At 41.4% G+C, this 25,248-nt stretch overlaps 1 protein-coding gene across 1 annotated transcript in view; it reads right to left on the reverse strand.

The window, feature by feature from the left end:
* Positions 1–14,933: 14,933 nt before the first annotated feature.
* Positions 14,934–25,248, reverse strand: part of ACTR2 (actin related protein 2) — a 35,310-nt gene continuing 24,995 nt past the window's right edge. The window contains exons 7-9 of the mRNA XM_060026479.1: positions 24,930–25,075; positions 20,654–20,786; positions 14,934–17,664 (exon numbers count right to left, since the gene is read on the reverse strand). Coding sequence (XP_059882462.1) covers positions 17,494–17,664; positions 20,654–20,786; positions 24,930–25,075 — 450 coding nt within the window. The 3' untranslated portion in view covers positions 14,934–17,493. The remainder of the gene's footprint in view (positions 17,665–20,653; positions 20,787–24,929; positions 25,076–25,248) is intronic.

The raw sequence follows: 25,248 nt of genomic DNA on the forward strand, positions 1-25,248 counted from the left end.
CATCTAATTTCCTCCTCATCCCCAGATGCTAATGGGCATGTCACCCAAAAACTACACCCACCAATTTCCAAAACGCCCCCTCTGGGACACCACAGCTCCTGTAGATTACCCCAGACTTATATGACCACATCCCAGATGTGGGTCACTGCCACCCAAGACCTCATTGACAAGCATCCACTATATGGACACAGATTCAAATGTCTCTCCCATCAGCTGGTGTCTGGGGCACAACATAGGTACTTCTATTATCTCCACTGCTAGTATCTTTACTACCTGTAACACTTCTATGCAATTTTTATTAATCATAACTCAATGACACCTTTGATGAATGGTATTAACAAGGTAAATGGGTAACATCTGTTGAGAGTTCACTCTGTGTCAGACCCTGGGTGTGTTAGCTTTGTTACTTCATTCAAACTTCACAGTAACCCTATGAAGTAGATACTATTATTAGACATATTTTACAGGGAGTTTCAGAAACTGGTCCAAAGTGACCTAATGAGTGACAAAATCAGAATTTGAATCCTGGCTCTTACTCTATTTGCTATACTATTTCCCCACAACTGTCTTCTCTGTATTCAATTTAAGCCAAAGAAGTAAATGGCAAACCCACGCACCTACGGTCAATTAATCTTCGACAAAGGAGGCAAGAATATACAATGGAAAAAAGACAGTCTCTTCAGCAAGCGGTGCTTGGAAAGCTGGACAGCCATATATAAATCAATGAAGTTAGAATACACCATCACACCATACACAAAATAAACTCAAAATGGCTTAAACACTTAACCATAAGATGTGACACCATAAAATTCCTAGGAGAGAACATAGACAAAACATTCCCTGACATAAATCATACCAATGTTTTCTTAGGTCAGTGTCCCAAAGCAATAAAAATAAAAGCAAAAATAAATAAACGAGACCTAATCAAACTTATAAGCTTTTGCACAGCAGAGGAAACCATAAACAAAATGAAAAGACAACATACAGACTGGGAGAAAATATTTGCAAATGATGCAACCGACAGGGTTTAATTTCCAAAATATACAAACAGCTCACATAACTCAATAACAAAATAAACCAAACAATCCAATCAAAAAAATGGGCAGAAGACCTCAATAGACATTTCTCCAAAGAAGACATACCAGATGGCCAACATGCCCATGAAAAGATGCTCAACATCGCTAATTATCAGAGAAATGCAAATCAAAACTACAATGCAGTATCACTTCACACACATCAGAATGGCCATCATTAAAAAGTCCTCAAACAATATACAACATTGTAAAACAACTATAACCCCCCCAAAAAATCTACAAACAGTAAAAGCTGGAGGGGGGTGGAGAAAAGGGAACCTTCTACACTGTTGGTGGGAATGTAAATTGGTGCAGCCACTGTGGAAAACAGCATGAAGGTTCCTTAAAAAACTAAAAATAGAATTACCATATGACCCAGAAATCCAACTCCTGGGCACATATCTGGAAAAGACAAAAACTCTAATTCAGAAAGAAACGCCCCAATGTTCATAACAGCAATATTTACAACAGCCAAGACATGGAAGCAACCTAAATTGACAGATGAATGGGTAAAGAAGATGTGGGGGGTGTGTGTGTGTACACACACACACACACACACAAAATGGAATATTACTCAGCCATAAAGAAGAGAAATAATGCCATTTGCAGCAACATGGATGGACCTAGAGATTATCATTCTAAATAGAGTAAGTCAGACTGAGAAAGACAAATAGCATATGATATCCCTTATATATGGAATCTAAAATATGATACAGATCAACTTAGTTACAAAACAGAAACAGACACAGAAATAGAAAACAAACTTATAGTTACCAAAGGGGAAAGGGAGAGGTGGAGTGACAAATTAGGAGTTTGAGATTAGAAGATACAAGCTACTATATATAAAATAAACAACAAGGTCCTACTATATAGCACAGGGAACTATATTCAATATCTTGTAATAAACCACAATGGAAAAGAATCTGAAAAAGAATATATCTTAATCACTTTGCTGTATGCCAGAAACTAACACAACATTATAACTCAACTGTACCTCAATGTTTAAAAAAGGAAAAAAAAGAAAAAAGGGACTTCCCTGGTGGTGCAGGAGTTAAGAATCCACCTGCCAATGCAGGGGACACTGATTCGATCCCTGGTCCGGGAAGATCCCACATGCCATGGAGCAACTAAGCCCGTTCGCCACAACTACTGAGCCTGCGCTCTAGAGCCCGCGAGTCACAACGACTGAGCCCATGAGCCACAACTACTGAAGCCGGTGCGCCTAAATCCTGTGCTCTGCAACAAGAGAAGCCACCGCAATGAGAAGCCTGCGCACCACAACGAAGAGTAGCCCCCACTCACTGCAACTAGAGAAAGCCCGCATGCAGCAATGAAGACCCAACGCAGCCAAAAATTAATTAATTAATTAATTTTTTAAAAAGTAGCTAGCCACAAAGCATACTTTTTTTTTTTTTTCTGCAGTACGTGGGCCTCTCACTGTTGTGGCCTCTCCCATTGCCGAGCACAGGCTCCGGACGCGCAGGCTCAGCGGCCATGGCTCAGGGGCCTAGCCGCTCCGTGGCATGTGGGATCTTCCCGGGCCGGAGCACGAACCCGTATCCCCTGCATCGGCAGGTGGACTCTTAACCACTGCGCCACCAGGGAAGCCCACAAAGCATAGTTTTATAAAAATTTGTATGTTTTTATACCCAAAGTTTATTGAGACTCAGTATACATGTGGCACAGCCCCCTACACCACCTGTTCAATAGTCCTGTGCACTTGGAAGAACTGGAGTCGAGGAAGGGCTGATGGAATGTTGCCCTTGAAGCCCTGAAAGGTACCTGGTTATGAAAGAAATATTGAGCTAAATTCACCATACCCAGAATGGCAGATAGGATTCATCTCAAGTGTCAGCTGATTGATTGGTTGTGGCTGTTAAGGTTGAGAAGGACTTTTAAGGCAAGTTGCAGGTGTCATCATCAATTAGTAATGTCTGCCCTGGCTCGGGAAAGGGCATGCAGTAGCCCCCATGTTAGGAAGTTACTGTCCCTGTTTCCCTAGGCAGGAAACTGTACACTTTAGAAAAGTTTTCAAAAATAGGAATAAAAATGAAAATAGAAAAGTTTTCAACAATAGGAATAAAAATGAAAAGGAATCTTTGGTGCAGTTCTAAATTAACCAGAAGACTCCAGTTCCTCAGAATATCCTTCTCACATAGCCATAGAAACATCAAGGTAAGAAGGACCTTCACAATTAATTAGACTTATTCACTTTAGAAATGTTTTCAAAAATAGGAATAGAAACGAGGAGGAATTTTCGGTGGTGAATTCTAAGTTCGCCAGGAAACTCAGTTCCTCAAAATATTCCATTCAAGTATTCATAGATACTGGAGGCTAGGAAGGACATTTGAGATTAATCCTGTGGTTCTCAAATTTGGCTTACGGTGTAATCACCTGGGGAACTTTTGAAAAATTCCGATGTCTGGGTTCTGATTTCATTGGTTTGGGGATGGGCCCAGGAACTGGCATTTTCTTAAAATTCCCCTGCTGGTTCTCATGCCCAGCCTGGATTGAGAACAACAGATTTCGTCAAAACCCCTCATTCTACAGATAAGGAAATGGAGACTGAGAGCAGAGGGATGGTTTTCCCAGGGACTCCAGGGACACAGCTGGTGGTGGGGTGCAGAGCAGATTCTGGTCTGGGTGTGGGGTGAAACCCCTGGGTCCTTGAGGTTGCAGAGCTGGAGTCCTAGAGCCCAAGTCAAGTCTCATAACCTGAGTCCCACTGGCCACTTTCCTTATAGCTGACTCTCCAGCTGAGTGTGACCACGCACCTCAAGACCGCCGTTTTTTTGCTCCCTCAACCCCTGCTCCTGGCACTCCTGAAGAGAAGTCCAGACATTTCCCCCTAGGCCTCTAGTGCATATCTGGTGTTTCCTGCCTCTTGCCATATGTGTCGCATTGTATGTCTTGCTTGTCCTTGATGTCCCTGGATAGCAAGTGAAACAATAGTGAGATCGACAAACCACCGCCCTAAAGTAACCTTTAAAAGGCTACTTTTAAAAAGTTTAAAAGGAGCAAGGGAAGGAGAAGTGCGCTAATGTTTGTGCAATGCCTCCCGTGGGCCAAGCACCTTACATATTTATCCTCTTGACAACGCTGGACGGGAAATATTATTACTCCATTCTACAGATGGGGAAAGGTGGATCTGAGAGGTTAGGTGACTTGCCCAAGGTCACACAGCTAGCAAATGGCAGTCAGGATTTAAGCCACTTCTCATCATTGCCCTCTGCAACCTCCTCCACTAATGTGGTAGTCCCTTAGAAGACAAGGTATATCACCCTACAGATTGCTTATTAGTTACAAAGCAAAGATGGTAACTATGCAGGAGAGAAGCCTGACCACGCATGGACCAGGTGAACTAAAGGAACCGTAGGTGGACATCACCCAACATCACTTACGTTGTCTTTTGGCCAAGGCTACGTAACCTGAACCTAGTCACTAGGAAACATCTGAGGAACCCAAATGGAGAACAGTCAATAAAATCACTGGCCTCTATTCTTCAAACATTTCAATGTCAACGTCAAAGCTGAGGAACTGTTCCAGAGTAAAGAAACAAAAGAGACAAGACATCTAAATGCCATAGGTGGTACGGGATTTGATTCTTCACTGGAATGGGGGAAAATGCTTTGCAAGCTTGTTGGGCCAATTGAAAAACTTGAATATGGAGTGTAGAAGAGAAAACATTGTGACAGTATTAGAGTTCTTGAATTTGATCACTGTACAATGGCTCTGTTCTTAGGAAATACTGAGGTACCTTAATACCTTTAATACGAGATAAAGGGGCACGACGTCTCTCAAATGTTTCGGGAAAAATAAACATTGCCGCAGTGTTCCTTAGAGCAGCCAGCAGAGCTAAGCCCATAGTAGACAGTGAATTTTGAATCTTCGTTTTTATGTGATTAAATAATTCTCCAGTTTCCTGACAACAGGAAAACACTTGGCAGCGTGGCTTTCTTGGTTCCTAACATTTCTGCTTGATTTTAGAGGAGGCACAAATACAATTCTGATGCTTCACCAGCCTCCTCCCCACTCTACTCCCAGCTCCTCTAAGGAAGGGGGAAAACACTGTGAACTTGTCTTATTTTATGATCATTTATAAATTCCTCCACATTTCCTGGAAATTTACTTGGGATTTTATTACTCTTGCCATATTCTTGGGGTGAAAAAAATAAACTCAGCAGGACATAACTGAGTACATTCTCTGCTCTTCTTCTGACCTTCCGCTCCTATGAAAATCGTTAAGTCAGATGCTCACTCTACCAGATGGAGGGGGACTGAGTGGGGCCTCTCGCTTGAAAACGAAAGTCATCTTTAGTTTGACAAATATTGAGCCAGCCTCTACTCTGCGTGGTATACAGAGTTCTTATCTCAGACATTTAAAGGAATGAACACATTCTATTTTACTGAACTAAATGTGTCCGAAATACCTCCTGTGTCCTTCGTTGCAAAGCACCAGTTTCATTAAGACAGAATTGCGGGACTTCCCTGGTGGCACAGTGGTTGAGAATCCGCCTGCCAATGCAGGGGACACAGGTTCGTGCCCTGGTCTGGGAAGATCCCACATGCCGCGGAGCAACTAAGCCTGTGTGCCACAACTACTGAGCCTGCATGCCACACCTACTGAAGCCCGTGTGCCTAGAGCCCTTGCTCCGCAACAAGAGAAGCCACCGCAATGAGAAGCCTGTGCACTGCAATGAAGAGTAGCCCCTGCTCTCCGCAACTAGAGAAAGCCCGCACACAGCAACAAAGACCAAATGCAGCCAAAATTTTAAAAATAAATAAAATTGAAACTTTAAAAAAAAACAAAAGACAGAATTGCATCCTGGCCATTTGGGACAGGAAGTACGTATACTAGTCAGGGTCTTAGCTGCGATCAGCGTAACCTGCCCTGGACGGTTTTAGCAGAAAAGAAGAGAAATTACTAAGGGATACGTGGGAGCTCACTCAGTTACTAAGGAGAGCCACCACCTCCCCTTGTGGACACAGCCTCCGCTGCCCACACCTCTGACACTGGGCACTGGAGAGCAGGGGCCCTGTGCGGCCGCACTCAAGAGCCCCAGGCCTGTGCTGCTTCCCACCCCCTCGGCAGGAAACCATTCCTCTGGGGGTCTGCTTCCCAAGTGGAAGTGCCTGATGGGCACACCGAGCAGTGACTTCTGTCTCAAGGAGGCAGCACTTAACGATGTAGAAAAACCCCTAAATATGGGAAGAGAGTTCCACAGAAGCTTGGTGGCCACAGTCATCATGACCACATCCACGAATACAGCACCGACGAGGCAACCAGGGAAAACGCCCAGCTTCTAGGTTGTTTTCACGCTCACTAGGCTCCTGTACTTGCTTTTGCTCTCACCATCTTCCCTCTGTTGTTCTGGCATTTCAAGGCTTATTCTGAATACAAAAAATGAAATCTGGAAAATCCTCAAATCTTAGTTCTAAAGTGAACCTTCTGAGGAGGAGACTGGAAGTAATAACTATTTCAAGCACCTGGAAATCTGCTGTTTCCAGATGAGAAGAAAGGGGTCCAGGAATGTGGGATGTGGCCACCGCTACTGTGTCTATGCTGCTGGCCAGGACCATGATTTTCCAGAACGCGCCTTGCGTAGTGTTAATAGACGCGTGGCCAGAGAGAGGAAGGAGGCAGTGATTACGAGAGGGACTTTGCGCCGGGCAAATGAAAGTCCACTCCATTTCCTTTCTGTAGGACTTCCCTGAGACTACCATGCTGCAAGGGAGGTTCATGCAGCGATGCCCTAACTCACTGGACCACAGAGAGTAAGGTGTCTTGCTTGGGTTTCACCAAACACTGTTAGGGAAATTACCCCAGGCTGCTTCTCACCCAGGTTAGAGCCCCAGAGAACAGTTAACTTCTTCAAATTCAAAACTCAGAGACTTTCATGCAAATACAGTGATTTTAAATGTCACTGGCTTCAGACCAACTTTGAGGGCTACTTTGAAAAGGGAAGGAGGGATGATACCTGCAGACATTTAGCCCCTTTCAAGTTCTGTTGAATGACTAGGGAAGTTACTTTACCTCCCCACCCCACCGTTTGATTTAGGAAATGCAGCTTGAAAGCTTTCAACCACGGGACCCCTAACCTTACAGGCAAGCTTTAAGATTCAATGAGTGTAACTAAAACAGGCTAAATAATACAGGCTAAATAACACAGGCTAATAATGTTATCCAGTGAGGGAAAACAGGTGTTTCCTACAGAGTCAGTTCAATACACAGGAACTTTCAAATGTGCTTATCTTGCACAAACTGAAACGAACATCGTCATGAGTTGATTTTGTTATTTTTTTTTTGTTTTGCTTTTTGGCTCACTGTCAAGTTCAACTTGACAGATCACCTTCAAATTAATTTAACACATATACGTGTACAAAACTTGCAAAAACTTTGGCTCCCACGTGAGCTGGCCCTCAAGCCCTTCACCAGAACAGCTGCGTTAGGCTGACCACTTCCAATTGCAACATACCGTTTGGTTTAGTAATCCCTGGCGCACCTCATAATGAGATAATTTAGCAGCCTATTAAAATGTCCACCACTCCTACTTTTTAAAGGTGTTTGTTTGGTTCTATCCAAAGGGCCATTAAGATATCGGGAAAAAAACCATCTCTGAGGTGTGGCCCACAGCATCAATCCCGAGGAATCTCTCCTTTGATTATAAAAGCACTGAATTGTGAAGGTCACCAGGCAACAGCCCAGTTACTCTAAAATAGTTGCTGCTGGAGACTCCTTCATTTGGAATGGGTTTTGATGAACACCCAAGAGATCATTTCATACTTTTTATCCGTATATTCACTTCTTTTAAACCACAGTTTTTTTTTTAAAAAAAGTGATCCATTATTTTCAACCAAATCTCATAAAATGTATTTCATCCTCTCATGGAAAACTGAAGGCAGACTGGCAATATAAATTGCTTTATGGGATAACCTGCTACATATATTTTTAAACAATTTATGTATAGGACTTGATGTGTCTAAATATCCAGAAACATAAGAGGAATCTCTTTCCAGGACCTCTTTAAACCAAGTCAGGCCCTCCAACGCTGGGTTGCTTTTTTCTTGGTATTTCCATTCCATGTGAAAACATTTAAACCAGGTCCTAACCCTCAGCTGTCCCAAGAGTACGTGAATTACAGATCCTTGCACATCTGAAGTACTTTCTTGCCGCTTTTTTTGGTTTTCTTTTGTTTTGTTTATGCTACACAACTTCCCTCCTTCTTTCCTACCCTTGGCTCCCCAGGGCTTTTAGAGATGGGCTAACCACGAATCATGTCCTCCTGCAGCAGCGATGGAGACCCAGAGCCAGGACCCTCCCTCTGCTCCTGGCCAAAGGGGATGAAAGCAATAAAGGCCATCTTAAACAGCACTGCTGTTCACGGCGCAGAGATCTGGGAAACACCCTTGAACTCAGAGAGCGAGCAAATTTAGCTGCTGCTTAAGTGACACACAGCTGCTCTGCATGGGAGCAGAGTCACTGTCTCCCAGAAGGCAATGGCCCTCCACAGTTTAGCCTCTGCAGATGGCCTCCCATTAGGTTGTCCCCCATGCATGACAGTCACTCTGAGAGCGTTGCCCATGCACTCGCCACCCTCAGAGCATTCCATACAGGGCAAGTCCTTAGCAGATTTAAGTGATTCAAATGTTTCCCCTCCCCAAGTGTTCTTTTCAAGGGCCATTTGGATTCCAGGGGCCACTGCTAACCTTAAATAACTGACATTCTTTCCATTTCTTGCCTTCCTGTGATGAGTGGCGATTTTGAAATCTCCACTGATGAATTTGTCAAGTTCTGATCTAAATTCAGGGCCAGAATGAACACTTGCTAGGCAAAAACTAAGCCTCCCCCGAAAAAAAGTTTGAGCTTGATAAATCCTCAAAGTGTGACAAGCCCCTCTGGATTTAAATGCCTTTGCCCAGCAGACCACTGACGTGTTTACTCCCAGTCTCCACTTAATTTTTTTCATGGGAATGATTTGCTATAAACAGAAGAGCAAGCTCTTATGGGGCACTTCATATCAAAGCACTTTTTTAATGGCACTTGGGATGTCAGCCACTCCGGGCTGGGGCACTTTACTCATGGGCTTGAGTTAAATTAAGGCACACAAGAGACAAGTGCTTTTCCCAAGGCCTCTGAGTGGAGGGTGGAGTCCAGGCGAGGTCCTAAGCTGGTCGAGGCTTAGAGAGACAGAGAGACTCGGATGACCATCACGCAGAAACATGGCAGGGTGTTGAAGCCAAGGTTGTGAAGCCAGAGAGATGCTTGAGTCCAACTCCGCCTCTGAATTTCCTAGCTCTGCGTCCTTGTTCCAGTTACTTGACTTTTTTTTTTTTTTTGGTCACACCGTGTGGCATTTGGGATCTTAGCTCCCCGACCAGGGATCGAACCCGCACCCCCTGCATTGGAAGTGCGGAAGTCTTAACCACCGGACCGCCAGGGAAGTCCCCGCGTTACTTTACCTTTGCAATCTATTTTCCTATCTACAAAGTGAAGGTAATAAATCCGATTTGAAATACAAGAGAATGCTGGTAAAGTGCCCTGAGGGACAGCGCCTGGTTCTGAGTGTGTGCTCAATAAATGGTGACCATTACAGCTTTCTGTCGTGTTGGCATCCTTGTCGCTAATGCTTCCTATGTGACTCCGTTAATGAATGTAGAGCCTGAAGACCTCTGTTGGCTCAGCTCACAGAAAGTCAAGGAGCTTTAAAAGTTCAAAAAACACTTAAGATGCATTCTTGTTCTCTGAAAGGCAGTAAACCAGGAAAATGTGCTCCATTTCCAAAAGGGATTTCAAACAAAGGCCCTTTGAAACAGATGAGACTGGCAACACTTTCCTTTGTAAGTAAAATTAAGGTACAGTAATAACGGAAGCCGGTCTTCTCTAGTCTTACAGTAGGGGGAGGGGAGAGAGGGGGGGGAGGGGAGAGAGGGAGGGGAGGGGGAGGGGAGGGGGGAGGAGAGATTAACCGGGAATCCAAGAGTCCCTGGTGGTAAATTCTAGGCGGGAGAGCCTTTGTCTTCATTCTGTTAGAAGACTCCCAATTAAATGAAAGCTTTGGAAAAACACACCCAGGTTTTTATCATTGAGGCTGTAGCTTAATTTTGAACAAAACCCCCCGGGTTTCTGGTTCATGTTTTTCTAAGTGCAAATGAGCCCTTCTGAGAGTGCCACCACCTCAATTTCGGGAAGTGGGGCCAGGTATCTGCGCCATAATTAGCTCCCCAAGAGATTCTCAGGCACCCCAAGGTTTTAGAACCACCAGCCTGAACGTCCTAGGAGAGGAAGAGGTGGGAGAGGGAACACCTCGGAGACTCGGAATTCCCTCTTGGTCTGAATGGAAACAGTTTACACTGACATTGTCACAAATCCAAGAGATCTGGGGTAAACGGTTTCCTCATTTCTCCTCCATAAATCAGCGTGGATGTTCTTGGCCAGCTCTCTCCTTGCGGGGTGGGCAGCTGTGAGTCAGCGAGGGGCTTACCTCCTCATCTCCTAAACTCGTCCTGCCTTTTGCAGATGCAATTCTTTCCCTGTCTGCCTCACACATAATTATTTTAGCAGACAAGCTCCACGCCTGTAGAAAACAGGATATATTCTTGAAAGTAATTATTGTACTGAAATTTAGTGGGAAAAGGCCCTCCTTCGGTGTGAGGTTTTTGAATCAAATCAGCTAGTGAAGAGGGCTTCCATTTAGTTTAGTTTGCCAGTTAGCAAAGCTTGAGCTATAAGAGTTTAAGATGTCATTTCAGAGAATGTGGGAACAGCAAAGGTTTTTTTTGTGATCCAGGCCATATTCAGAAGTTTTCGTCTCAGTGATTTGACAGCAGAGATGGGGGTGGGAGTGCCACAAATCTAAGCTTCTTTAGACTCTTAAAATATGGGCATTTCATTACATAAATCTTTCCCCTCATATATTTGTTCGAAAGACCCACAAATGCAACAAAACAAAGAAAACTTTCATTTAGAATGCTCAAGGAAGCCTTTTCAATTTTTTTAAAAAAACAAATACCTAGGAGAAGATTTCCATTGGCTCACACCACAAATCTTAGCTTCCCTTGAATGGTATGAAGAGAAAAAATGTTTAAGGCGTAAGAGTGCTACATATATAAAATGGAAGAGAAAGATAACTCAGCCATCTCTTTTCTGAGATTAGTAAAATTATCCAAAACTTAAAAAAAAGACAACCATGAAATTGTCACACCGTTTTAAAAGAGTAGTAGCTTAAAGTCAGAAGACAGTTTTCCTAGCACAGCCTTCACCTGTGTGTTTGAGAAAAGGCAAGTCGGAAACACTGATACCCCCCAAATCCACATTACGAACAGCATTCTGCTTTAGGGGACCTTGTGATTTTTCAGTCAGTTTTCATGTCATAAGAAATGTATTGATAGCAGTCATTAAAGTGACTATTGGACATCATAAACATTTCCACTTTTGGACAAACTTTGCGTCAACACGGCGAACAAAGAAGGCTCTAAACATCTGATACACATTTTTAGCTAACTGTACTATCAGAGGTGGTGCTTAAAATGCTGGAGGATATTTGCTGTGTGCTCCAGGGTGAAATGGAAAATTTAAGAGACGCTTAAAACAGTAGGAATGAGATATGCAGGCAAACAAATAGCAAGAAAATGCATCCAGCATCAACCACACACTTTCCTTCTACAGAAAATGCTAAAACTTACTTATATGAGCTATATAAGAATTAGGTTCAGAAGATAAAAGTCACTTCCTACTCACCCAGAGGATCCACCAACCTCCTCCTTGGAGAGCGTCTCTGCACTGAAAACTGACCACCTCCTCACCTGCAGCTGGTTACTTAATTTTAATATGTAGTAGCTGCAGTGCCCCGCCCCCCTCCGTGCAAATCTCTGGCTACAATTATTCCTGCCTAAAAGGGCAAATGCAAGAGTAAGCTTTTGTTTCTCTCTCTAGCAGCTATCAACTAAAATAATAAAATTCCACAAACTTCCAAATTTTATAACGAACTGAGCTTACAAAAAAATCAAAACTTGAATCAATCATATATAAGTGGTCTCCCCACTGCATCCAAGTTCGCTTGTATGTTAGTTGCATGGAACTTGAAACAGATATTTCCTCTCCAGAAGTAAAGCTACATCTGGTAGGTGGGCTCCTTGGCCAGACTACAAATCATTTCAGTCAAGTGCCTGGATCGTAGTACTAGCTGTACTACCTTGAGTTCAGGGAGCTGGGAACCATGCAAGTCAGAAGGGAGGAGAAAACAGCTCTAAAAACCACTCTGAAATAAGCAGTTTGCTCTGGTTACTTCACCACTTCCAGCACCCAACTCGCATCTACAGGGGCCCCTAAAAAGTGAACTTACCCTCCTGACTTGTTTACTCTCCTCAGGATCCTGCCTGTTTTCACCAATGGACTCAGGTGAAACAGACCTTCCCTCCACTTAAATCACAAAGAGCTGCTAATAATCTTCACTAGGTGTCAGTCTGAGTCACTGGACTTCCTTTTAACTCACACCAACCTGTAAATGACTGATGGTGCTTTAACCTTCCCAGAAGAATTTGCATTTTGAGCAAAGGATAGTATCACCACCTGAACTGAGGATTTGTTTGGGGCGGTGGGGTGGAGGTCAGCGTCAGTTTCCAGGGCTTGTTGACTTCTGAACCTATTTGCTGAAAGCTCTAGAAGTTTTCAGAAGAGCGAGACAAGGGCATGCAGGTGTGGGCCCTGGGGAGTGGGTCCTGTTCGTCCTGTTAATATCCTACAGCAGGGGAGTGAGGGCTTTGGCGGGGATCAGAACCATCAGTGCAGTTGGAAAACAGGCAAATCCTCAGGCCCAAGAGTCAAATTTGGAGGTCCAGAGTGGGGCCCAGGAACTTGCGCTTTTAAACACTCCATGTGATTCTGACTTCAAAGACATTGAGAGGCAATGATCTGAGTATTTTAAAAATTATATAATTATACTCTAGCTACATAAATTTTCTGTAGGATACTTAACATATTAAACTCTACCTAAACTGCTAAGTAAAAGCAAAACAAGCAAAATGGCTTCCCTAACTGATCAAGATCCTTTGAATTGTACCTAGTCAATAGTTTTAGGTTCCAAACCAACATTCCTTCTCAATAGTTCTTAAATTGAATGCCAAACACTTTCACATGTAGATAGATCTAAGAAAACATATACAAACACACACACACATTTGGAGGTACACTGAAGATTTCAAATTAAGGGGTCAAATGTATATTATCAACTTACTACTTTCAACATTTGAACCTCAGTTAAGGCCCAAATTTCTGTCTTTTAATTTTTTTTTTTTTTTTTTTTTTTGTGGTACGCGGGCCTCTCAGTGTTGTGGCCTCTCCCGTTGCGGAGCACAGGCTCCGGACGCGCAGGCTCAGCGGCCATGGCTCACGGGCCCAGCCGCTCCACGGCATGTGGGATCTTCCCGGATCGGGGCACGAACCCGTGTCCCCTGCATCGGCAGGCGGACTCTCAACCACTGCGCCACCAGGGAAGCCCTATCTAGGTAACACATAGCCTTCACATTGTGTTATTATAAGTAGTCTAGGAATGATTTACAGAATACAGGAGGACGTGTGTAGATTACAGGTAAATACCATGCCATTTTATATAAAGGACTTGAGCATCCTTGGATTTTGTTATCCTGGGGGGGGGGACACGTGGGTAGTGTCCTGGAACCAATTCCCTGCTAATACTAACTACTAAGAGCTGCCTTATTTACATCCCAACTTTATTTTTACTCTGTAGCTAAAGTAACTGCAATATGGCAGGGTTAAAGTCAGTAATTTGGCCTTTACAAAGCACTCAACACTTGCAAATATACTTTTCCAGGTCCTTCCCCCACCTCCTCCACTTACCTCTGATGTAGCATTTTCAAGCTTCTAAATAGTTCAAGAAATTTGAGCTGGAGGAAAAAAAGTGATCCTACAAATACCCCCAGGTACTGTGGGTAGTTGGCCAATTAGTCCAAGGTTAGACAGCATGTTAAATATTGAGCTAAAATCAATCCTTGAGTTTCTGGTTCACTTTTGTTGGATACCCTCTTCGATGGTTCTAAAATTAGTAGTTAATAGCCACACTCAGTTGTACAGTGGTCAAGGTTTGTGGGTGAAAAAAAGAATGAAGAGCACTGAGACATTCATTCCCTCAACAATGACACCTAATACAGTGCCCCTCTGTAACATGGACATAGCAATCACACCATTCTTCTGGTGACCAGGAAGAGACTGGATAAAAGACACCAGAGGAGAACCTCAGGAAGTCCTGAGTGACTCTGGCCGTGAAGGGAGCAATGAGGTTGAAGCACACAAGTTCATGGAGCAAGAAAAACAAAAATCCTCACATCTGCTCCCCAGACCCCATCCTCAAAGGCTAGTATAAAAGTAAGAAAGGGCTGGGTCAGCTTAATAAATTTTCATGTGTCTTTAGTTGCTTTGTTAAAAATAATATGCCTAGAAGTCTGCAGATGAGGTAAAATGTTGTTGAAAAGAGGCATGTTCCATATAGATCTCTCGAGCATTCCTAACACTGCCAAAGCCTCCTTAAATCTTCCGGGAGACAAAACAGTCTCCTAGAGGGAAAAAAGTCTAACAGAGCTGTAGCTGTGATTTGCTTTTATTCCTAGGGTTTTCCGCCCCCCCTTAGGTATTTAAAATCATATCAGAAATAAAGATCACACCAAAAATAAATTATTTTTTGTCATATAGTAGAATGTCACTGAACTGAACTTTGCCTAACAACTAGCATAAAGTTGTCGATACGTCTTGCATTAGCAAAAACGAAAATATGAATAGAAATAAGAAAATGAAACCAAAGAGAAATACTATTAAGAGGAAAAACAAAGACAAAATTCAAATTTACTTTGAAAAATCTGATTTTATTTTCTGAATCAAAAAGAAGTGTATTCATGTTAAATTTAGAATGTTTAACTTTCCATTGATCTCTCAAAATACTTTCCAAATATTGTTGACAGTGCTCAGAACTGTGTAAAAGTTAACATCCAATACCACATTTTTTTTTCCAATAACACATTTTAAAGAAAAAAGTTTAAATGCAGGACCTATTTCTAAGAAACCCTTCTCAAAGGTCAAGGCATTGGCAATTCTAATTTTAAAAGAAAAGAATTTTAATTATTGGAAATTTAAGTGACAAAGGTTTTCAAGAGCTATATATCAGATCTCTTTTAAAACCGAAAAAAATTTAATTTCTGAGGGACTCATACCTGACACTCCAATTAAACATGATACTTCCCCACCCCACCCCCAAATTACTAAATGCGTTATTTCACCTTGGAATAGGAAAATTATAAAATGTAATTTAAAAACTATACTCTTTCTATATATTAATACATCATTTTAACTGTCATGTTTGCTAGCAGAATTACAAAATTAAAACCAAATTCTACATTCAAGGGACAAATGACAAAGGCTTTCATTGCTTTATTTAAGAGTCTATCCCATTTTTTGTTGTCTTCTACCCCCATATTTTAAAATCATGACCAAAGGTCAGAAGTCAATCCATTTACCTGAAATGAACTAGTAGATACTGGTCCTACATCTGTGTCCTTTAACAACTCAGTATTCAAAAGGCTGGGGTGGGGGGGATTTATAAGAACATGACTTAGGAACACTTTAGAATTCCAAAGTGACTCTGATACCCACGTCCCTAAAATCTAACAAACGTTATTCATAGGCTATTCACGTGTACTGAAGCATGTCCAGCATGCAGGCAAACTTCTTTTACTTGTTCAAATTGAGGTAAAACAGACAAAAAATACACAATATTAACAGAAGCTGCATAATTAAAACTAACCTTCTTTTGCTGCTCATTTCATATAAACTGATTTTTAAGTTTCTTCACAAAAAAACAGATGCTATAGCCAATAATTTCTCCAATTTCAGTCACCCAAAAAAGTACGCTTCTTCTTTCAAAGTCGTTATTAGTAAAGAATGTTTTGAAATGAAGAAAAACATTTTTCTCCAGAATGTGCATTTTGTACTTAGAGTGATACAATTTCTTATTACTTTATTTTTCAAATTTAGAAGGAATTCAAGTCTGGGTACTATTTGATATTTTTTCAGATACCAAGCAATACCAACAGGATTCATAAATATGGTTTTCTGACAGGTAAATCGGCTAACATTTACAAAATACCAACAATTCTTCTTTCAAGCTTAAGATGGCTGAGATTTAGTAGTTATGATTAGTTTTTCAGTACAAATATGCATTTAAATCTTGATTTTTTTTTGGCCAACATTTTAAATAGTCAAATTTTACTCCACTTCCAGGTTTTAAATGAAAACATAGCAACAAAAAAAAACTAGTGAAAATTACCCAACTGGCACAAGTCCCATATTTCAATGTTATTTTTAACCCAATAATTATAACCTACTGCCAGTAATTATTTATATGTATCTACTTGTTTTTATTAAATAAGCACTGGTTGGTTATATAAAAGAATTTTGCAAGAATGGTACTTGGCACTGGGTTACCTTAATGCTTCTGGTATTAACAGAAGCACTTAGAAAAATACCAGCTCTTAAGCACTTTTTGTCTGTAATTTGAATTTCCAAAAGCTTTTTTTCAATGTTACTTTTCCATTGGTAGATTCTAGGGAGCCTACTCCCAGCTGATCTGGTTGATTTTAAAAAACAAATAAAAAATCCCTAGGTCACATAATAATGGGACACTACACTTGCTTTTTACAGCATATGGAAATAGTTCCAGGCAGACCAAAAGTAGAAAACCTGCCAAATCAAAGTATTGTAAATAAAGTTCATCTTACGTACCCCAGAGCAGAAAAGCTCAAAAATCAAAAAAATAAAATCAAACCCCCCCCCTTTCCTCCAAGCAAAACCCCACCCCAAACGCTTTAGTTCTGAGCCAACCATTTCCCTAAAATGTTAATACCAGAAGCTTTAAGGTACTTAAAGCTGCAGCAGTAACACAGAAAGCGCCACACCACAGGGGAAACGCTACAAAGGGTTCAGCAGCCGCCCACTCAGCCCTCACCACCCTACCCCAATAACACATAAAAGCTCCTGTGGAAGTTGTTTTTTCTTATGCTAATAAAGGCATACCACCTAGTGTGCTAAAGACTAAAAACTAGCAGCATTAGAACAGGAAAGTGAAAATAGGAAGGCTACAGGAATGATCTAAATGCCTACTTAGGAGAAACAGAGCAGCAGACAGGACCCCGGCCCTCTAGTGTTTGCAGGGAAGTGGTGGAATTAAGCAGTCAGATTTACCCACATCAACACAAATTTAACAAAACTTCTGCAAGACACCAGAATAAAACCTGACCTTTCCAGTCAAAGGGCACAGAGAGGCCTCATCCATGTCCTGGAGTTGAATGAGTTCAAAGATTGGCAATAAAGGAAAAAAGAAAGCATTAGGGGCGTGATGGGAACCAGCTTCGCAGTTTATCGAACCGTCACCCCAAGTTTCTCCAGCACACGAACACCCTTCTCTTGGTATTCCTGTCGGGTCATCCAGAAGTTGTCTTTGTCCTTCATGATGTCCGCTAGAACTGCGCCACCCAGGAATACCATGTGCTTTCTGCGGGGTGGGTCTTCAATGCGGATCTTGAATTTCTAAAGGAGAAAGAGATGATAAAACGTCACACGCGTGGTGCTTTCTGCTTTATGAAAATGACTTTTTCTTATATTCTCTTGTTGAATTCTCACAGAGGTCCTGTGACGTAAGTATCTCAGTTAGAGAGAGAAATTTTGTAATTTGCCCAAAACTCACAGCCAGGAGATCACACATCCATCCCAGTGTGCTTAGAACAGTCGCAATGTACACCTGTGGCCCCATCGTTAACTACACTCCTTGTCACTCTCAAAAGCAGCCTGATTTGAACAAAGAATTCCATGTTCGCCCTACCAAGAGCCCAAGTACCAGAGCCCTGTGACAGGTTTCCCACTAATGGGCAAATCACCTGGCCAGCTGTCAAATGAAGAATTGGGATAAGCGGACTGCTATAGTGTTTCTTCAAGGTCTCACGCCCCTATGATTGTAGTCCCATGCAATAGAGTAAGTTTTAAGTTCTTTTCTTATAAGCAAAGCTCACTTTCTATTCTCTCAAATTCAAACGAAATGTTCTCAAAATAAACAAGGCCTAATACGGTCAAAATAAATTATGAGGATGTTGGAAAAAATGAACACAGTAACCAAAATTAAAGACAAGCAGGAGCCACTATTAACTGTCTAACAAAGACCTCCATCTGTAGGTCAGTCAACACCTGAAAGAGAAACCTCAAAATGAAACAGCAGTTTTATTTACAAAGTCACAAATCCCGCAAAAAGACTCAAAATAACTATGTCATTCTACATTGTCTTTACATCACATAAATGAACCGTAGGATCTGTCATAACACATGACATAGAAAAACATCTGTTTACTTATTAATTCTGAGGCTAACCTACTGTTCTAACTGTTCTAGTTACTTTTTTACTCTTTGGCAGGGGTCAGCAAACTTTTTCTGCAAGGGACCAGAGACTAAGCACTTGAGGCTCTGCAGGTCTCTCTGGCAACACCTAAAGGCAGCCAGAGACAATATGTGACAATAGGTAACATATTATGTGACAAAAGAATGGGTCTGGCTGTGTTCCAAAAAACTTTATAAAACAGCCAGGTTTGGTCCAGGGCTATGGTTTGGCAACGCCGCTCTCGGGGACACCTGGCTAGCCCCTGAGGACACCACTGCCCCTGCAGCTTTCTCAACTGGCTGCTATTTCTCTCTCTCTCACTACCTGCCTAACTCTGGAGGTTGGTAACAGTAATTCTTGTTCACTGTTCTCTCCCTCCTCCATGCAACTCCACAGCCACTCAGAAACCCACCCTATCTGACTACTCCATCCACCACCCCTCTTTGCCCAGGGCAGCTATAGATGCCCAGGTTATTCCTCCTCATACCTGCTCTGTGGCACGTGTGCGTGCTCTCTCCACCATGTCCTGACATCATCCTCAGTGATTCTGTCTTTCTCTCCCTCACTCGGCAGAACACCAACTCGGGTGATCAACTCTCTTGCTCTGCCCCTGCCTTCAAGCAACTGAACACGTGTCGGAGAAACTCAACATCTAGCTTTAAACGTTACCTCAGCTGAGCCCCTCAGTGCTGCTCGGCAATCCCGTGACATTTCTCTTCTCTTGCACTCTGCAAGACACCACTTCACACCTCCTCGTCTATCTTATAAACCTCTCCCAGCTCCTTCCTCCTCTCAGAGCCTCCCAACCTGTCTTGTGATTTCACCTTTCCTCCTCCCTTCCCTCAACAATCTATTCACCACCCAGACTTAATGATCCTTTAAACAAGTCAGATCCTACCATCTCTGCGCAAGATCCTCCTTCCTCAATAGGAGGAAAGCCAAACTCTTCCCCGTGGCTGAAGAAGACTTACATCTTATCTCACGGGAGTACTTCTCTGATCACACTACACAAAGGAGCACACCGTCTCCCCCAATCACTGCCCGCTCTCTAGCCCCTAACCTGACTTCTCCATAGTGCTTGTTACTACTGGTATATTATTCACAGACTAAACGCGGGGATTTTTGGTTTTGTTCAACACTGTTTTGTTTCTCCCACCATCTAGACAAGTGTTTGGCACCTAGAAGGAGTTCAAGAAGCATTTGCTAAATAATCATGAGACTGATTTTAAATTATATCTATACTCAAAGTCAGACAAATGAGTGAAGTACTTAGACAACATGGCTCCTTTTGAGTCTTTTAATTTGTTTAATGTATGAGTCCACACACAACTTAATTTCAACAATTTGAGTCACAAATAAAAGATGTGACATAGTGTCTCTAATACAGCCCTCTGTAGGATGTAATCTCATTATATAAACTGATCAAAGTTGGTGAGATGAACCTCAGAGATTGATTTAGAATTAAACGACTCTTAACTGAGTGCATAGTATGTATAGTATACTTCACACAGTCCAGGGTTTGTAGAAAAAAAATCAATGCCAAATAACCACCAACTGTTACGTACTAGTTTAAAAATTTCTTCCTACTCTACACACCAACAACTACCAATTAAAGTCTGTTTCAAGAGCTATGATAGTGGACGGGGATGCAAAAGAACTGGAGACACAGTGTTGTTTACAATCTGATTGGGGAGATAAGACATATGCAAGAAACAGCCAGAAAATAACTCAGTCAGAAACATGAGACAGTCCAAGAGTAGCACTGAATGCTGACTACATATTAAAAAAACAAGTTAAAAAAAACAAACCCAAAGGGGTCTTTCTCTCCCCATAGTACAACAGGTTCTTCCCATATACTTACAGGCACCTCCGGCTCCAGGCTGTTTGTTACAGATGAACCAAAACATCTGGCCCTGGGCCCAGGTGCCTCGGGGCACACTGAATACAGAGGTGCCCCGGCACTAGGACCGCTCTGAGACAAAGCTCATCTTGAACCATTTACTTCTTCCTACCTCTTCAAGGCTACACTAGACTGCATTAGGAATTTGTTTAGAAAGACTTCTTGCTCCCTCTGGTGGCTGTCAAGAGTCACAAACTATTTTACAGGGTTTTAAAAGTATGTTAACAGTTGGATTATTGATTGATACTTACAGAAAGTTTTTCCACATCTCCCTTCAACACTCGTTCTAAGTAAAGCTGTTTAAGCTCTCGTTCCAACCGTGATGGCAGCCCAGGGTACATAGTAGACCCTCCAGAAAGCACAATGTGCTTATAGAATTCAGATCTAGAAAAACACAATAGGTATTCATTAGGGGTTTCAGATTAGGAAAACAGTATCTCAGAGTTGCTTTTATTTACATCAGCCTCAGGTGGCTGCTGGGAGAATTAAATAAAATTCAACATGTAAACCACACGGCTGAATGTTTGCTATTACTACTGTTAATAGATAATAAACCCTCTCTCTATATAAAATTATTAGCATTTTGATAACAATACTTCTAAAGCACATAACATTTTCTTGCAAATGTAATTGAGTCTTTTAGTAATGACCAGTTTACATTACAAACTTGCAGTATTTGGACTGTGCTATCACAGTGCTTCCACGGAGCCACTTAGATGTGGTTCTTTACTATAATTAACCATATTCTACCACGATTCCAGTTCTTGCTTTGCTCCTTTGCTTTGAGGCCGTCAGCTACTATTTTTGGTTAGATTGATGTGCTTGCTTCTTAGAGCAGTCCTCGCTTTCTTCCTTAAATATGCTGTTGGTCATGATACCAGATAATCAAATCTAAAATAACCGCATATGTAGTAAAAGTAATATCATCTGAAGTGAGGGTCTGAGGAACTCTTCTCCTAGTAAAACTCAAGAGCTAAGTCACATCCATTTTGGCCTCATTCAAACTCACTTCCAGGTTTTTACTTACTTTCAGGTTCTCAAAGGCTCAGGCTATTATAATTCTAGCTTCTAGAAGTTCTGTGTTGTATTTAATTGCAGAAGTATGCACATGAGTGTGACATAAACTAAGTTGTTGAGGTATAGCTACATGTGGTAAGTGCCCATGAACATTTATTTTTCTTTTATTTTTTAAATTAATTTATTTTTATTTATTTATTTTTGGCTGCACTGGGTCTTCGTTGCTGTGCACGGGCTTTTTCTAGTTGTGGCGAGCAGGGGCTCCTCTTCGTTGCAGTGCACGGGCTCTTCTCTGGTTGCCGAGCACAGGCTCTAGGCACGCGGGTTTCAGTAGCTGTGACTCACAGGCTCTAGAGTGCAGGCTCAGTAGTTGTGGCGCACGGACTTAGTTGCTCCACAGCATGTGGGATCTTCCCGGACCAGAGCTCGAACCCGTGTCCCCTGCATTGGCAGGCGGATTCTTAACCACTGCGCCACCAGGGAAGCCCCCCATGAGCATTTACCTGTATGCTTTCAACACACAGGACATGCAAAACAAAATCTGAGTTGTGCTGCTTTCCAGTGCTAGCAACGTGGAGAGGGTACTGAACCTCACTCCATTGCTTTAGGAACACCAAAACTTTAATCACTACCAACAGGAATGCACTTTGAAATATAATTTTGCTATTAGTGATCATTAAATCAAGGGACAAAAGCATCTACCCAATCCCTACCATAAGAATTGATCATAATTATGAAGTTTAGATGAGATTTTTGATCATCTTCCATTAGATTTATAGCTTTTTATAAGCCAACTGCTATTTTTATTAATTTCCATTACCAGACTGTTCCCCAGCCAGCCCACAAAAATTAGGGGGTTATTTCATTCAGGGTTAAATAAAGAAGTAGGCAAACACTTGCTTAATAAAATGCTTCTGAGTGAATTTCTCAATAACTTGAGTACAAAGGAGAGCTTTCTAAACTATGACTCAAACTCTAGATGCAATAAAAGATTATAAATCTTTTTATGTAACTAAATAAAAACAAAATTTTGTATGGCCAGAAACACCATAAGAGACAAATGAAAAATGACAAACTGTCTGCAATAGATATCACAGAGCTAATATAAAAAGAACTTTTTCAAAAACTGAGAGAAAACATTTTTTTTAATTCCATAGAACAGGCAAAAGCCATGAACAGATAATTCACCAGGATAAGATATAAAAATGGCCCTAGACATAGAAAAATATATTCAACTTCAATCTTAAGAGAAATGCAAATTAAAACTACATTAAGATATCATTTCTCACTCATTAGACTTGGCATAAAAGTAAAATGCTGAAAAACTGTGTGAACAAGCTGTTGGGGACACAGGTGCCCTCATATATGACTGGTGGGAAAAAGAAAGGGTACAACTTTCATAGAAGGGAACTGAGCAATAACAAAACCACACACATTTATCCTTCAACCCAACTATTCCCCCGAGACATTTTTTCAGAATATATATGCCCAACAATACAAAGATACAGTGTGCACAAGGTTATTAAGTGCAGCATTATCACTGCATTATCACACTGGAAAAAAGAATGCAACTGGAACAAAGAATAAGGACAACCCCTAGGAAGCAGCAGATGTAGAGAACAAACGTGTGGACAACCAAAGAGGGAAAGCGGGGGTGGGGCAGGGGATGAACTGGGAGACTGAGATTGACATACATACATAAAACGGATAATAAAAACCTGCCGTATAAAAAGAAGGCAGTTTTAGACATTAAAAAAAAAAGCTTGTTTCAAATACATTAAGTGAAAAAAGCAAAGTGCAAAGGATAATAAAAACCTGCCGTATAAAAAGAAGGCAGTTTTAGACATTAAAAAAAAAAAGCTTGTTTCAAATACATTAAGTGAAAAAAGCAAAGTGCAAAGGAGTATTTACAGTATGCTACCTTTTGTGCAAGAAAATAAAAAAGAGGGAGGAGGACTAGGGTGAAAGACAAGGGGTGGGGAGAGTAATACTTCTGAGTATACTTTTTTGTATAGTTTTCACTACCTATTCAGAAAACAAAATTAAAGATGAGCCAGGAATATCCTGTGCCACAAAACAGAATGAAGTAGAATGTGCTCAAAAAGAGACGAGGGCACATCAAAGGACACAGGAGCTTGCTTGAAGGGGTTCTCACAGGCGATATCAGGAACAATTTAGCACCAAAATGAAATAAGGCAGTAATAATTTATAATCCACCAAATAAAATCATGAGACCATACTGATAATCAACAAACAAAACAAGGGAGAAAGGAAAAGGACTTCTTTATGCTAGAATGCCAACTAATAAATACAGAATGACAGAATGAGAAAAAATCACCTTTTTGCAACCACCACAATAAAAATGGGTTTAGGCAAGAATCATCAACAGACGCCAAAAGGGGTGGGGGCCAGAGTTTGATGAGGAACAGGAGATTTACACAGTCTCAAAGTATTTTCCCACAAATTACTTAAAAGTCAGGAAAGGAAAAAAAAAGAAAACATACACAGTGGAGAAAATAGGAAACTTCATTAAGAGTTTAACACTAATATCACCAATTTGGAGCAAACAGACATCACTCTGGATGTGATAACCTGAGAAGGACACATCACTTAAGTACTGTTCTAGCCAAAAATGCACAATCTAAATCTAATCATGAGAAAACACTCAAACCCAAATTGTTCTCTGCAGAGATATCAATGTCATAAAAGACTGAGGAACTATAATAGATAAAAGGTGACTAAGAGACATGACGACTAAATACAATGTGTGACCTTAGATTTGATCCTTTACTGGAGAAAAGAAAAACTGTATAAAGGACATTATTGGGACAGTGAACAAAACTGAAATACAGATGGTAGATAAAAGTATGTCAGTAATCAATCCCCAGAACTCAATAATGCACTGTGGCTGTAAGAGAATAGCCTCATTCCTAAGAAATACAAAGTGAATATTAAGCAGTAAAGAGGACTTATGCATACAACCTACTCAAATGGCTCAAGAAAGAAAAGAGAGAGAGAGCACACGAACATGCAGAATGTTAAAATCAGTAAAACTGAAAACTGGACAGTGTATAGGAGTTCTCTATTCTATTCTTGCAACTTTCAACATTTAAACTATTTCAAAGTAAGATTAAAGAGGCACTTGAGACACAATGATATATGCTGTTCAACAACCAGTGTCATCCTATCAGAAAACTGAGTGAGACAACAGACAACTTGGTCATTCTAGCTATTTATATTCCATCTATTTCTTTTCTTTTTTTTTTGCGGTACGCGGGCCTCTTACTGTTGTGGCCTCTCCCGTTGCGGAGCAACAGGCTCCAGACACGCAGGCTCAGCGGCCATGGCTCACGGGCCCAGGTGCTCCGCGGCACGTGGGATCTTCCCAGACCGGGGCACGAACCCGTGTCTCCTGCATCGGCAGGCGGACTCTCAACCACTGCACCACCAGGGAAGCCCTATTCCATCTGTTTCTGATAAATAACTTTGAAACAACAATTTCTAATGTACCTGGTATCGATGTCAGCTGCCTGGATTGTGTTAAAAAGCAATTCAGCAACACCTACTCCCTCAACATTGATCAAGTGAGGCTGAAACAAAGCTTCTGGTGCTTCAAATCTCTCTCCCCCAACTTTGATAATGCGGCCATCTGGGAGCTAGAAACCAAGAACAATCAGGTATCAGCAAAAGATTTAAAAAATTCCTAGTGCTCTTTAGATGTTAGTACTTATAAACTTATAAACACCTGTTCTAGAACCAAAATCATTATCAGCAATATATTTCTCTGAAAATACATTTTTGAAAAAAGATTAAAAAGATAAATTAAATA

Source organism: Delphinus delphis, chromosome 12, assembly GCF_949987515.2.
Source record: "Delphinus delphis chromosome 12, mDelDel1.2, whole genome shotgun sequence".
Classification (NCBI taxonomy): Eukaryota; Metazoa; Chordata; class Mammalia; order Artiodactyla; family Delphinidae; genus Delphinus; species Delphinus delphis.